This window comes from Tursiops truncatus, chromosome 12, assembly GCF_011762595.2.
Source record: "Tursiops truncatus isolate mTurTru1 chromosome 12, mTurTru1.mat.Y, whole genome shotgun sequence".
NCBI classification, from domain to species: domain Eukaryota; kingdom Metazoa; phylum Chordata; class Mammalia; order Artiodactyla; family Delphinidae; genus Tursiops; species Tursiops truncatus.
The window spans coordinates 81,479,247-81,493,065 of record NC_047045.1 but is presented as its reverse complement, the minus strand read 5'-3'; the positions used below and the strand labels follow the sequence as shown (position 1 = coordinate 81,493,065).

The 13,819-nt window shown below is 43.3% G+C and overlaps 1 protein-coding gene across 3 annotated transcripts; it reads left to right on the top strand.

Moving 5' to 3' along the window:
• The first annotated feature begins 353 nt into the window (after positions 1-353).
• On the top strand, positions 354-11,260 carry SOD2 (superoxide dismutase 2). 3 transcript variants are annotated; one of them, XR_002179749.3, is made up of 6 exons: positions 367-525; positions 943-1,145; positions 4,387-4,503; positions 6,395-6,574; positions 8,304-8,524; positions 11,080-11,260. XR_002179749.3 is itself a non-coding variant. In XM_019951789.3 (5 exons), exons 1-5 carry the CDS (start codon positions 503-505, stop codon positions 8,447-8,449), a joined length of 669 nt encoding a protein of 222 aa, XP_019807348.1. In that variant the 5' UTR covers positions 368-502; the 3' UTR covers positions 8,450-11,260. The 3 variants fall into 3 exon arrangements, 2 of the variants coding, with proteins under 2 accessions (XP_019807349.1, XP_019807348.1); XM_019951789.3 differs by having other exon boundaries at positions 368-525; positions 8,304-11,260; XM_019951790.3 differs by lacking the exon at positions 6,395-6,574 and having other exon boundaries at positions 354-525; positions 8,304-11,260.
• The last annotated feature ends 2,559 nt before the right edge of the window (positions 11,261-13,819 follow it).

The following is a 13,819-nucleotide window of genomic DNA, read 5'->3' as shown; positions in this document are numbered from 1 at the left end:
CTTCCGGGGGTGGGGGCGGTCACCGGACCCCGAGGCTGCGCCTCCGCAACCGCAGGGAAGCTGCGAGGACTCTGCTCCCAACAATTCCCTCGCACGCAGGCGCAAGCTGAGTCTCCACCTGCGGGCAGCGCTGGGCGGTACCTTCGTGGGGCGGAGCCTGGGGCCGGACCATCTCACACGGCGTGGGGACGGCGGCCTTTCCTTTGGCGATACGCCCAGAAGCGCGCAGGGAGGCACCGCGGTTCGTCTGGCCGCTGGGGAAAGTGCCGGGTCTCCCTTCCTCGCGTTCCCTGGGCCCAGAGCGCGGGCTCGGGGCCCTTCGCCCCCTGTGCCCCCGAGTTGGAAGCGGCGAGCGCAGGGGGCGGGGTCGAGGCGGGCGCAGGGGGCGGGGCCGCGGGGGGCGGTGGTGTACTTGCTGCGCAGCTCGCAGCTGAAGCCCGTCCTCGGCTGTCCGCGCGGCTCTGCGGTTCGAGCTCCAAGAGGCCTGCGGGCTGCGTCCACCATGTTGTGCCGGGCGGCGTGCAGGTGAGGCGCCGGGCGGCGTGCGCAACGGGGACGCGGCCCCGGCCCCACGAGCGAAGAGGCGCGGGCGGTGGCCTCGGCGGGTCGGCGCGGTGGCCGCCGCTGTCCCCCACCGCCTCCCGCTCTGCCTAACTTCTCGCGCCGGCCCCGCGGGGTCCAGGGCACCTTCGGGGACCCGGCGTCGCAGGGCGTGGCGAGAGGCCGGGCCTGAGGGCAGGTGTCCGCTGAGCGCGTCCAGGTGCCGCCGAGGCGCTGGACCGCAGCGTTAGTTTAATGGCAAAGACTGGACAGCGAGGGGGCCAACGACTGGAAGGCCCCCCAGGGGTGCGGGTCCTTCTAGCCGGGTCTGCGGAGCCGGGCACGCGGCTTAACGGTTGCTGCCCGCGTCAGCTGATCGGGCTGTGTTTGCTGTCTTTCCAGCGCAAGCAGGAAGCTGGTGCCGGGCCTGGGGGCTCTGGGCTCCCGGCGGAAGCATAGCCTCCCCGACCTGCCGTACGACTATGGCGCCCTGGAGCCCCACATCAACGCGCAGATCATGCAGCTGCATCACAGCAAGCACCACGCGGCCTACGTGAACAACCTGAACATCGCCGAGGAGAAATATCGGGAGGCGCTGGAGAAGGGTGGGTGACGGGCGGCCGTACTTCGAGAAACCGGTTACAGGGAACCGTGGAGGCGAGGCGGGTCTGCGTAAAGCCCCACCCCTGCTTTCAGTAGGACCGCTGCACGTGTTCGCGCGTTGACTTAGGGAGCATAATTCACAAGGAGAAGAGCCGTTTCGCGGGGGAACTGAGACAGGCTTGTATTTATTTGCTAATCTTTGGAATTAAGTGAAAGTATAATACGGAGTTGGTATTTGTTTTTTAAAGGAGCTCAGGTGACACAACCAGTCGTGCGTGGACTTTTTTTGTGTTTTTCATCTGGGGGCGTGTATGGGAGTCTTAACTTTTCTGTACAAAATAGCATTACACTTCGAATCTGTTAAGGTTAGTAATGTTAGTGGTTTGCACGAGGGAAATAATTGACAGGCGTGTTTCCAGGCTATATGTAGGGCTGAAACTGCTCAGGTAAAAGTGTATTTTTTTTCTTAAATATGTTTTTATCGAATTTCAGTCCTGTGAAATTTGTTGAGCGAATTTTAGACTGACATCTTGTTGAGTGGGGACATCTAGTGGAAAAATGTAGTATTTCAGTCTGTGTGTGAGGTAATAGGTAAACAAAAAGAAGAGGAAGTTACCACATTCTCCAAGATTTACTTGTGATCATCAGAGGGACCGCAAGTACGGTAAAGGAAAAGATTCTGAGTACGGGAAGAGGTTCTGTGATTTAGGACAAAACAAATGCGGGAAGAATGTGGTAATGGGGAGAGGCTGGGATAATTCCCAGTTGTGAAACTGTTTCCTGCATGACAACATCTGACATCCGTGAACCCTTCTCTTCAATATTTTAAAAACAGCTTAATTTCAGTCCTTGTGCGATCAAAGCTTTGCTTGTTTAATGAAAGCCAATGGAAAAAAGGCTTTACTATTTTATATTGTACTGTATTGCCTATAAGTTAATGAATGTCTGTAGAGCTTTCTTTTATTTAAAAAATAATTTTAAAAATCATTAAGGAGTTAAATTTTCATGTTTGAAAATTTGGGAAAAATAACATCATCAATCTTACCGCATTTAAGTAAGGAAAATAACATCATCAATCTTACCGCATTTAAGTATGTAGATACTTTTCAAACAAAAGTACTTAACTTTTATTGTATTCAACAGAGAAAACTGGCCGTGAAGCCAGTGAAAATGTTGAGCTTCAGAAAAGTGTTCTTAAAAGCAGATATTAACCCCCCCAAAATTTCTATTAAAATTTGAAAAATGATTAAGTAAACTTTAAGAGATTGTGATTAAACTAGTTCTCAAGAAACATGTTTCTTTCCCATTAGAAATATTTAGTTATTGTTGACTTATTAAAAAACAATATAAAGCCTACATTTATTTTTAGGGTGATTCTCCAAGAAAAATCAGTAAGGGAAACACTGATCTGTCAGAAAGTTATTTTATAAACATAACAACGACAACAAAAGTTGACATCTTAAACAGAACTCTCAGAGATTATATGTGTATTCAGATATCATTGGTCCTCTCCGCCTTTCTGAATTGCTAAAAACTGGAGGTTTTATTGTTTCAGAAAGCGACATTTCTTTTTTTTTTTTTAGAAAGCGACATTTCTTACGTGTGTTCTTGGCATGTGTCCCAACAACAGAAATAGGGAACTTGGTATTGCTATTATGTAAGCCGCCCAAGGGCAGAGATCTCAGTGGTTCTCTGTGCCCTTCACTTTGCCTCTTGGTATCTTGTGAGTCATAAGAACTTAATACTTAACTGAATAAGGGAATTCCCATTTTTCCTAATAGTTCCGTTAGTCTGTAGCTTCTTGAAGGCATCAAGAAAAATATTTTGTTTTGCCTCCATGTTTAGCAAGGTAGTAAAAACAGCTTCCAATATGACATTCTTTTTAAGTATAGAGGTCAGAATTTTCTTTCTGTGGAGCTCCGTTCGGCATCCACGAGTGCCTGCTGCACGTGAGGCAGCCTGTTGGCCCTCAGGGACGCGGCAGTGCACAAAAGTCCTGTCCTCGCTGGAGCCTCCCTCCTAGCAGAGACACGTGAACAAGTCAATGTGGAGCGTGCGGGGCTGAAGTCCTACTGAGAAAAACAAAGTAGGGGAAGTGGTCTGGACGTGGGGCGGGGATTGCCCATCTTACATTGTGGTTAGAGAAGCCTTCTGATGAGGTTGACGTTTCAGTGGAGACTTGAAGGAGAAATGGGGGAGTGAACCATGAGACTGTTTCCAGGAAGTGTTCCGGCAAAGGCCTCAGTGGTCAGTGGAAGCCCTAAGCCGGGAGCATGCCAGGCCTGTTGCCTAAGCGCCAGGAGGCCGTGGTGGCCGGAGCTGGGCCAGCGAGGAGGTGCAGAGGGTCGGATGACGTGCACCTCTGTACCGATCGTATGGACTTGGGGTTCACTCTGAGAAGCGCAGCCTGCAGAGGGGTTTGACCAGACGTGTGCCGTGATCAGTGGGGGTCTAGAGGAGCCCTCTGGCCACTGTGTTGAGAATAGACTGTAGTGACAGGAGTGGAAGCAGGGGACCAGTGAGAGACAGGGGCACGAGTGCGGGGCGGAGGTGCTGCTGGTGGCACCATGGGCAGGAAGAAGGGGTGAAGTTCTGGGTGTTTTCCAGAGCTGGCTTTGCTGGTGGGTGTGCTGGTGGGCTGATGTGGGGTGTGAGAGGACTAGCGTGAAGAATGACCGCGTCATCAAAGATGTCCTGAGAAAACAGCTGGCACTCACTCAGGTGGGGAAGGCCTTTGGATGAGTAAGTTTGTGGTTGAAGATCAGGGGTTCAGTTTTGAACAAGTTGAGTTTTCTGTTAATGTAACGTTGAAGTATTTCCCGGTGGATGGTTGTCTATCTAGAAAATGGGAGTTGAGCATTTTCCATGTGGTCTGTATACGGAACCATCTATTTTATAGCATTCCACTATTTTCTGTCTTTTTATTTCATTTACTGAAATCTTTTCTACCCAAGAAACCCGAGTTCTTTGAAGCCCAGGAGTGAATTTTCTACTAGCTTTGTCACCCCTGCTGGCTTCTCACTAGTTGTTTGGTACATTATTAATTGAACTGAAAATCCACTGGGACAAATATTTTGGGGAAGGTTTTTTTTTGGGTAGAGTCTTGAAATTGTGAAATTTTGGGACCAATAGGGGTGTTACAATGGTCCAATTATCTAATATTTTACAAAGAAAAAAAATAGTGTATAGAATGGTCAAAAAAGTAAGAATTTAAAAAAATGTGTTTTTATTTTAACCTTTCAGGTGATGTTACAGCTCAGGTAGCTCTACAGCCTGCAATAAAGTTCAACGGCGGAGGCCACATCAATCATAGCATTTTCTGGACAAATCTGAGCCCTAACGGTGGTGGAGAACCCAAAGGTTGGTTTAGATTGGTGCAACGTTAGCTACGTCTTGTGCACGATAGGATTGACTTGATTTTCTTAAGTTACCTTTAATTCTCCCTGAGGTGTCATAATGACATGTGTTTCACAGCAAGCAGTACGACAAAGTTGTAACTTTCAAAGGGACACGTGCAAGAGTGGAGAATACATTCAGGGAATTATATCGTCAGATTTTATACACACGCACAGTATCACATACAGTGTCACCTTTCTGTTGAAACGTACTGTACATTAGGGAAAGACTGAGAAACTTTGTTTTTAGAAAAGGTGAGCTTTCACTTACTAGCTCTAGGCCCTGGAACAAGATGTTAGCCATTCTGTACCTTACCTTCTTCATCTGTATGCTATGGGGATAATAATAGGGCTGTTTCAAAAATTAAGTGTTATTATAGAATAGTGCCTTTTGCTGTTGTTTACTACTCTTTCTAACTGATAAAAAGTCAGTTGTCCTGGAAAATCAGGTTTTCCAGGACAACTGCAGGTAACAAGGGAGTAGGGAGCCGGTGATCTTGTCCACTGCTTGTTTACTTGACCTCCTGTGGAGCACGCAGAGACCCAGAACTTTAATTATCCTCCCCACCCCAGGGAAGGTGTGGGGTGTAAATATAGCTCTCCTCCTTTGTTTCTGCTCTTCTGGCAAGTACCTTAAGTTTCTGTGGCATTTTTTTGTTTTTAATCATGTTCTAGAAGGCATCTTGTGCACTTGAAATAAGCAGTTTCATTTGGAAGTAAAGATGAATGGGGGAATAAGTATGGGAAGCTGGACAATTCATTTTTTCTGAGTTAGGTCTTCAGACCGTGACTTAATGCTTTTGAGGTGTTGTGAGTTACCAGAATACCAGATACACCTGTATTCAGCCAACAGGTTTTGGTACTCTGCCATTTTGTGTTATCCGGTACCACTTTATTCCATCATTTGTGCTTATAACAGATGATTACTTTTAAGCCAGTAAAGTAAGAGAAGTGATATTTTGGGCCTAGTTGACTTAGTTGATGTGCTCAGTCTCGAATTGTATTCTGTATTGCTGCAGAATAAAAAGGGTGGTAACTCTTAAAGTGCACCCTTAGTTCATTAATAGGCAACATCACTTTTTTTTTTTTTAAGATGTTGAGGGTAGGAGTCTATTAATTAATTAATTTATTTTTGCTGTGTTGGGTCTTCGTTTCTGTGCGAGGGCTTTTTCTAGTGGCAAGCGGGGGCCACTCTTCATCGCGGTACGCGGGCCTCTCACTGTCGCGGCCTCTCTTGTTGCGGAGCACAGGCTCCAGACGCGCAGGCTTAGTAGTTGTGGCTCACGGGCCCAGTTGCTCCGTGGCATGTGGGATCCTCCCAGACCAGGGCTCGAACCCGTGTCCCCTGCATTAGCAGGCAGACTCTCAACCACTGCGCCACCAGGGAAGCCCCAACATCACTCTTTTTAAAATGATATAATTGAGATAGGAAAGATCTAGGCTGCCTTGGAGAAGAAGCAAATCTCACCCATAACATTTTATTCCCAAATTGAAACATAGAGTAGGTAGGGTAGAAGTCAAAGTAAAATCTTCTGTTGATGGGAAAAAAGAAAGCTAATGAAAAATATTATTTCTTTCCTTATGGAAACAGCACTGTGAGTGAAGAAATCCCTTTAACATGTTTCAGCAACAAACATGTAAATTAAAATTGTGAGATGTTATGACCCTGGTGTCAGGACAGGAATAACACTGTTTTGTAGGCTCACTGGGTCATGTAGTGTTTTCCATGTGTTTCTAGTTGTGTCTGGGGCCATATGACAAGAATATTGGGATATATTTTATATAATAAAAGATTTTATTGTAATTGTTGCCATCTGTTCATTTGTGAGTGGTTTTGGGGTTTTTTTTTTTAATAGGGGAGTTGCTGGAAGCCATCAAACATGACTTTGGTTCCTTCAAGAACTTTAAGGAGAAGTTGACCGCCGTATCTGTTGGTGTCCAAGGCTCAGGCTGGGGCTGGCTCGGTTTCAGTAAGGAACAGGGACGCTTACAGATTGCTGCTTGTTCTAACCAGGATCCCCTGCAAGGGACAACAGGTTAGGCTTAAGAATTATTACACGTTTATTCGGGAGAGATGGTTCACTATAAAGCATTTACCGTGAAATACGGAAGACTAGCAGTGTTTAAACCTACCCTGAGCACGTACTAAATTGAACAGATCTTAGTAGATGATACCCAGAGTCTTGTGGGAGCAAAAATCTTTCCAAGTCCTTGATATTTTATAAAATGAGCACGTGTAGTTTTACAGATATGTTAACAAAACATGTTTTAAACATAAACTCTGCTTCATTTGACAGAGAATTCGTATCAGCCTACATAATAATTATATGCACTAGAATAAAAAACTAAAATTAGATAAACAACATGAAGGAGGAAAAGACACATAGTCTGAGTCTGACTTCAGAGCTTGGACTCTCAACTCCTCTGCTGAGCACCTGTGGTCAAACTGCGACCAGAGCTCAGGTTTCCAGACATCTACCTTCCTGAGGATTTTTTGGCGTAGGAAAAGATTGGGCTTAGAAGCTGCAGGCTGGGTTCACCAAATCCTTTTTTATGTTGAGCCAGATGGAAGTAGAAGCTCTTTAGGAAATAGTCATAAGGATCCAGCAGTTTGCTGGAACTTTGATGTGAGGTGATACCTTAGCATCAGTCAGCAGTAGGTCTCAGCCATGTTTTCTACCTCTATACATGTCCGGAGACTTGCTTACGTGACTCACTAACCTGGATATGTTCAGATTAGCCAGAATCTAAACAGCTCTTTAGGGAAAGTGAGATGCCACAGAATTTGGAAAAGCAACCAAAGATGTGTGAGCCCTGAGTGCTCTAAGAGCCAGGTACCTGACCGAGGAGGCTGTGATTGGCAGGTCAGTCCTAGCAACACCTTCTTCTCTCCTGCTTGAAGAAAGCCCATTGGAATAAAGATAAATGAAAGTTATGGTGATTTATCTAGGGGGAAAATCATGTATAAATTTTGTTCCCTTAATTATAAGTTATTAGTGACGCACCTCACAGTTGATTTAGACATGCTGGTTGGTGCTTGTTTTCCTAGTGGAGTGCTTTCAGTTGGAGAGGTTTCTTAAATGAATGTTTTATAGATTTAACTACTTCTTCACACACTTTTCAGAAACTAAATAATGTATGTTTTTCTTAAGCCTTACTCAGTTTTCCTTGTTAACTTAATTTTTATTATGTCTCATAAACGCTCTTTATTTATTTATTTGCAGTAGAGTTGCTTTACAGTGTTGTGTTAATTTCTGCTCTACAGCAGAGTGACTCAGCTATACATGTGTATAATCGTAAACGCTTTGTATTCTCTGTGACTAACATCAGCCCAGGGGAGCAGAGCAGGTTTTCCATAGACTCCCCCAAATGCTCAACACCTTTGGAAGGTCCTCAGCCACACCCACAAAGAGAACACACCCTTCCTGAGACCCCTAGGGAGGACCACTGAGAATTGGCTCTTGGATAAATCTGTTGATATTTTAAGAATAGCAGGTAAAATACTGTGGTTAGTTGATTTTTCCAAGTCTGTTTTAATTATTTTTACTATTTATCACATTTTCTTCCAAAGAGTAAAGTTTAAAATCTTTTTCTAGGATATTTATTCTTATGCAAATTTCCTATTTACGTAAGAAACTGAAAAATGGATGAGAATGTTGTAAAGGGTAGTTTTGTGTGCATAGGAGAATTAAAGTTTAAAGCGAGAAGATGCAGTGTTGTAGAGTGAAATTCATAGCTTTTGTTTCTTTCCCTTCTTTCCAATAGGTCTTATTCCACTGCTGGGAATTGATGTGTGGGAGCATGCTTATTACCTTCAGTATAAAAATGTCAGGCCTGATTATCTGAAAGCCATTTGGAATGTAATCAGCTGGGAGAATGTAGCTGCGAGATACACGGCCTGCAAAAAGTGAAACGTCAGCCTTACCCTGAGTGCATCTGGCTCTTTATGACTATGTTTGTAGTAGTGCAGAGAACCACGCATACCAGTAAGCTGCTCCACTGTAGTGTTTCTGAGTGTGGCTTATTCAAATAGTTGATAAATATAATTTACTGCTGTGAATAATCTCTTTTAAAAGCTTGTTATTAGGCAACTGTTTGAAAATGTTAAATGCTTTGTATATTTTAATCTTTTGATTGAACATTTTCTTCAGAGAGCTACAATAGTTAGGAGATTATAATTTTCATCATAAAACCATGAAGGATGTTTCATCCCTATACTGTTGGGGTGTCTAAGGAAGCCTTTGTAATCCTGTTCTATTGCAGTTACAGAAAATCTGGTCTTTTGCCCCATTTGTTTAATAATAAAATATTAAATTTATTTCCCAAGGGAAATATTCAGTTTTTCTATTGAAAATTGCTCTTTTTGTAGGTAATCCTCTGTCCAGTATTACTTCGGGTGGGCATCACCCAGTGGTCTTTAGTTACTTATGATCACAGGTTCTGCAGGGTTAACACTAACCATTTTGTCATTAAAAATATATATAACTTGATTGCTAATTGCGAATTGCTTTATTATGAGAAGGAAATAGTAGTGCCTCTGAATTTTTCTGTGGACAGAAAAAGACTTTTGTAGAATTTTGTCCTCAAACATAGAAATGTGTGTTGTCTAAGTGCTCAAAGTGGACAAATTAGGGCCTAGTTAATAAAGTCAATGATAGGGAAGGGCCACAAATCTGCCAGCCAGACGCTTGCCCCTCTTCTTTTGGGCCTGCTCGTGAAGCATCCCTCTCAAGAGAACCAGACCTGGGTCAGGGCCTGCGTGCCAAGTAATGAAAGACACGTTGGTTTCAGGATGCAGTCAGGAGCACGCCTCTATGAGGAACATTTGTTTTCAAAGATTTGTTTTTGAGTTATTTCATCCATTTTGATGTTTTTTGTTTCTTCTAGAAAATGTACAATCGCTATAGAAGCTTTATATTGTTTTATTGGTTTTTCCAATAAAGGGAAAACCGTATCCCTAATAGAGTGACAGGGCAGTCAAGTTCCATTCCTGTTGGGTTTTTGCGAATGGAGCTGTTCAGTGCAGCAGGGTCCTTTCTGTACTTAGCTTCACAGTGTCGGGTGTTCCGTGTTCTTCATCATCTTCTCTCCTTTTTTATCAACTGGACATTTCCTAATATACTTTACAGTTCTGTCACTGAAGATTTCATTTGTTTCTAATCTGACGATTACAGGTAATGCTATTCTGATACCCCACACAGGTTTTACCTTCTATTGGAATATTTTCTCTATGTAGGTTTTTTCTTAAACCTATTTTAGTAACGGGGTGTTTTCTCAAGTTTATTTTTTCATTTAAAAAAATTTCCCCCTAACTTTATTATCCTATTTTTTTTTTCATGGAAAAATGGAGTGACTTAGCAGTTTCAATATTAAAGACTGAAGTTTTAAAAAAAATTTAAATTCAAGGCACATTTCTTTTAGAATTCAATTAGAAAAGTATTTAGGCTTTCTGAATTGTCGACAGCGTTGATGAGACTAGTGTTAACTGTGTATGTGTGTGTGCTTGTGGATTGAAAACACTTCAGAGACTATGATTGCCATCCTTTCTATACCACAGTAAAATGGCTTTAATGGGGCACAACTGAGAGCCGTGTGACTGCTACTTACATATACCCTATACACGCATATATATGCCTGTGTATATAAACAAGGCAGCTGTGTGGCCGCTGCTTACGTATATCCTATACACACATAGATATATGCCTATATGTTATAAACAAGGCAGTGAACTCTGTAAACAGACCATTGAGAAAATAGGACCTTTTTGAAAGATGGGCTTTTGAATACAAGTAGTCTTCTAGATCATGAACTACCAAAGATATGCAGAGACTACTGACTTATATAAAGCTTTTGGACTCTCATTAAGCTTTAAGATAAAAAAAAAATCAATGTTGAAATTTCTATGGGGCTCTAATTTTGCTTTGATTGTATCATGTGAGAACAAGGGAAAGTATAGTGTCCTCCACTGCACTTTTGGATTTTAAGAGACTAAGATAACATACAGAGTAGAGATTTTAATCATCCAGCAGAAAATGAGACTCTATAAGATTCTGTTTAGCCCTGTTTTTCATAATAGAAAAGAAACAGAAAAGGTAAAACAACCGTTTCTTCTGGAAAGAGCAAGTACTGTTCACCCAGGAAGGATTTTTTGACTGAATCAGCAGTGCCTGCTGTAGTCATAGACGTGCTTCAAAAATCGTAGCATGATTGGTGCTGCAGGGGAACAGGATGCAGAACAAATACTGTCTGTGAAATAGTATCTGTTGCTCGAACTGTTGTGTAATAATTAAACTTTGATATTGAGAAGTTACAATTTTATTACACACCTCAGGTTCATGATTCTACAATGAGGTTTGAATTTTTGTGGAGTGCCTTTAAAAAGTAACATCAAAATCATAAAATTAAGATTGATGTGTGTTGTCAGTCATATCTAAAACTAGGTATAAATACAAATTTTGTTTCCTGTTTTAATTTCAGGGGAACTACTGTTTGGGAAAGCTGTTCGGTAACTGTTTTATAAATTACTGTCTCTCTTTTTCAGTCACACCCTAATGATCCCAGCAAGCTAATGCCCTCTGTTCTAAGGTACGCATGGTACATACTAAAAATCCTGTGAGGTCCTGGAGAGTTTTCACTTAATTATTCATTAAAGAAGCATTTATTTTCATATTGTAAGTGTGAAACTTTTTGATTATTAATAAAAGAATCTGTTAACCATCAAAGGAGGTCTGTATTAAGTGTGTGTGTCAAAAACATTTATAATCTTGCAATGCTTTATCATTTTTACTGTAGGAAAGGAATAATAAATAATAGGTAGTTGAAATTTTACTCTAAAAACCCAGAAGGCTTACGAATTCTACCTCTGGGAGGAATTCTTTTGTGCGTGGTTCTCATAACTGTGGCTCCATCTTCTGGAGACTGTAATTTGGAGGGTCTCCATGGTTCATCTAGGGGAGGTGATGGGCAGTTTCCTCTACTTGGAGAATGCATAGCTTTCAAGGCCTGATTTCTACCAGTACAAGTTTGAGAGGTCTGAAGGTTATTTAAAAACTCAAACGGCGAAAAACTTTTTTAGTTTGATTCCATTGTTTCTTTGGCAATACATTGGCCTTAAAAACTTTGTGGGTTTCTAACCCATTTGCAGCCAGTTTTATGTGCCAATATCCACAATAAACATCCACAATGAAAATTTTTTACTAGATATCCTAGATGTGAGTAAGTTTTTTTCTAACATCTTTATTGGAGTATAATTGCTTTACAGTGGTGTGTTAGTTTCTGCTTTATAACAAAGTGAATCAGCTATACATATACATATATCCCCATATCTCCTCCCTCTTGTGTCTCCCTCCCACCCTCCCTATCCCCCCTCTAGGTGGTCACAAAGCACCGAGCTGATCTCCCTGTGCAATGTGGCTGCTTCCCACTAGCTATCTGTTTTACGTTTGGTAGTGTATATATAAGTCCATGCCACTCTCTCGCTTCATCCCAGCTTACCCTTCCCCCTACCCGTGTCCTTAAGTCCATTCTCTACGTCTGTGTCTTTATTCCTGTCCTGCCCCTAGGTTCTTCAGAACCATTTTTTTTTTAAGATTTCATATATATGTGTTAGCATACGGTATTTGTTTTTCTCTTTCTGACTTTCTTCACTCTATGACAGACTCTAGGTCCATCCACGTAGATGTGAGTAATTTTTATCCTTGCTTCCTTACCCCGTCAGCGTAAGAGCAGCTACCTTGAGCTAAAGGTAGTTAAAACAATAAGCTCGTGGGGGAAGCCCACGTCCTTCATCTTTGCTTTGGGGCTGAGACTTGAGCATTTGCTCAAAGCCTTTTTCAGTCTTAACATCTTTTACTGTTTGGGATTTAGAAGTAGTCAGCTTTCCCAGGCTTTCAGGACCCAAATTTCTGAACTGTATTTCCTTTCATTTCTGCTTGCAGATCGGCCAGTTCTTTCCTGAAGGCACCAATGACATCTTGCTAAAGGGGGAGATAAAAGCCAACACACAGGGTCAGTCTGGTTCTTCTCGAACATTCTAGAGCTGCAGTGGCTGTGCCTTTCACATTACCGCGGGAAGCAGGTTTACCGCATGATCTGCCACTGGGAAACACGGCTTTCCAACTTTTCAGCTCCCGATACCAATGTTCTCACTGGCCACTAAGCCAATGCCACATAGTTTGAATTTATTTATTTATTTATTTTTCGGTACGCGGGTCTCCCACTGCCGTGCCCCCCAAACCCCCGTTGCGGAGCACAGGCTCTGGACGCGCAGGCCCAGCGGCCATGGCTCATGGGCCCAGCCGCTCCGCTGCACGTGGGATCCTCCCGGACCGGGGCACGAACCCACGTCCCTGCATCGGCAGGCGGACCCTCAACCGCTGTGCCACCAGGGAAGCCCTGAATTTTTTTTTTTTTTTTGGCTGGGACTACCCACTTCAAGGTCCTAGTATTTGAATTAATTTGGGTAACAAACAAACTGCTGCTTTGACAACAAACTCCAAATATATAATGGCTCAAATACAATAGATTTTTTTCACTCAGGAAAGTGTATATGTGTTTCTGGTTGGCGCCGGAGCTTTCCTCCTCGCAGTGATTCGGGGGTCCAGGCTCTTTAGCTTTTACTGCTTTGCCGTCCCAGTAAGTGCCGTCTGAGGAGCTCATGTCACCGTCATTGAGCCTGTGGAGTGCAAACCAGCATGCAGGTCACGTGTATGAAGTTTTATGGGCCAGGCCTGGAGGTGGCGCCTGTGTGTCTGCTGTTTTACTGGTGACCACAGTGCACCTAAACACAAGGAAGGCTGGGAAGAGAGCTTAGCTCTGCTCCTGTGCCCAGAAAGGACAAGAAACAGCCAGTCTCTCTACTGCTCCGGGATTCTGAGCAATCTGTTTGACCTCTCTGTGCCTCAGCTTCTCAGCTGACCATAACGGGTTTCTGTGACTTTACGGGGTCTGGCATGAAGTGAGCACTGTTAAGTATAGCTATCATAGAAGTTGTTTTACATGGCTTCTCAATTTTTATCTTGTCTGATTCAGCCACCCTGCAGGGAAGGCAGAGGGGATACAGACTCAGGGACAGATTCGTACCTGGGACTCTAGCGGCCTATTCTGGGGTCCTCTACCTGCTTTAGTGTGCTTTCCACAACAGTGTGTTATATTCTGAAAGAATACCTTGATGTGTACGTTCTAAGTCGGGGCCGGGGGAAGTGTCTTCATTTAGGAAAAAGCTGAAATACCCAGATCTGTTAAAGCAATTCCACCAATGTTTTTATTTACTTCTCCATCTA

Coding starts and splice junctions, on each gene's coding strand:
- SOD2 (XM_019951789.3), top strand. CDS start 503: ATGTTGTGCCGGGCGGCGTGCAG. Junction 526..942: donor TTGTGCCGGGCGGCGTGCAG/GTGAGGCGCCGG, acceptor CTGTCTTTCCAG/CGCAAGCAGGAAGCTGGTGC. Junction 4,504..6,394: donor CGGTGGTGGAGAACCCAAAG/GTTGGTTTAGAT, acceptor TTTTTTTAATAG/GGGAGTTGCTGGAAGCCATC.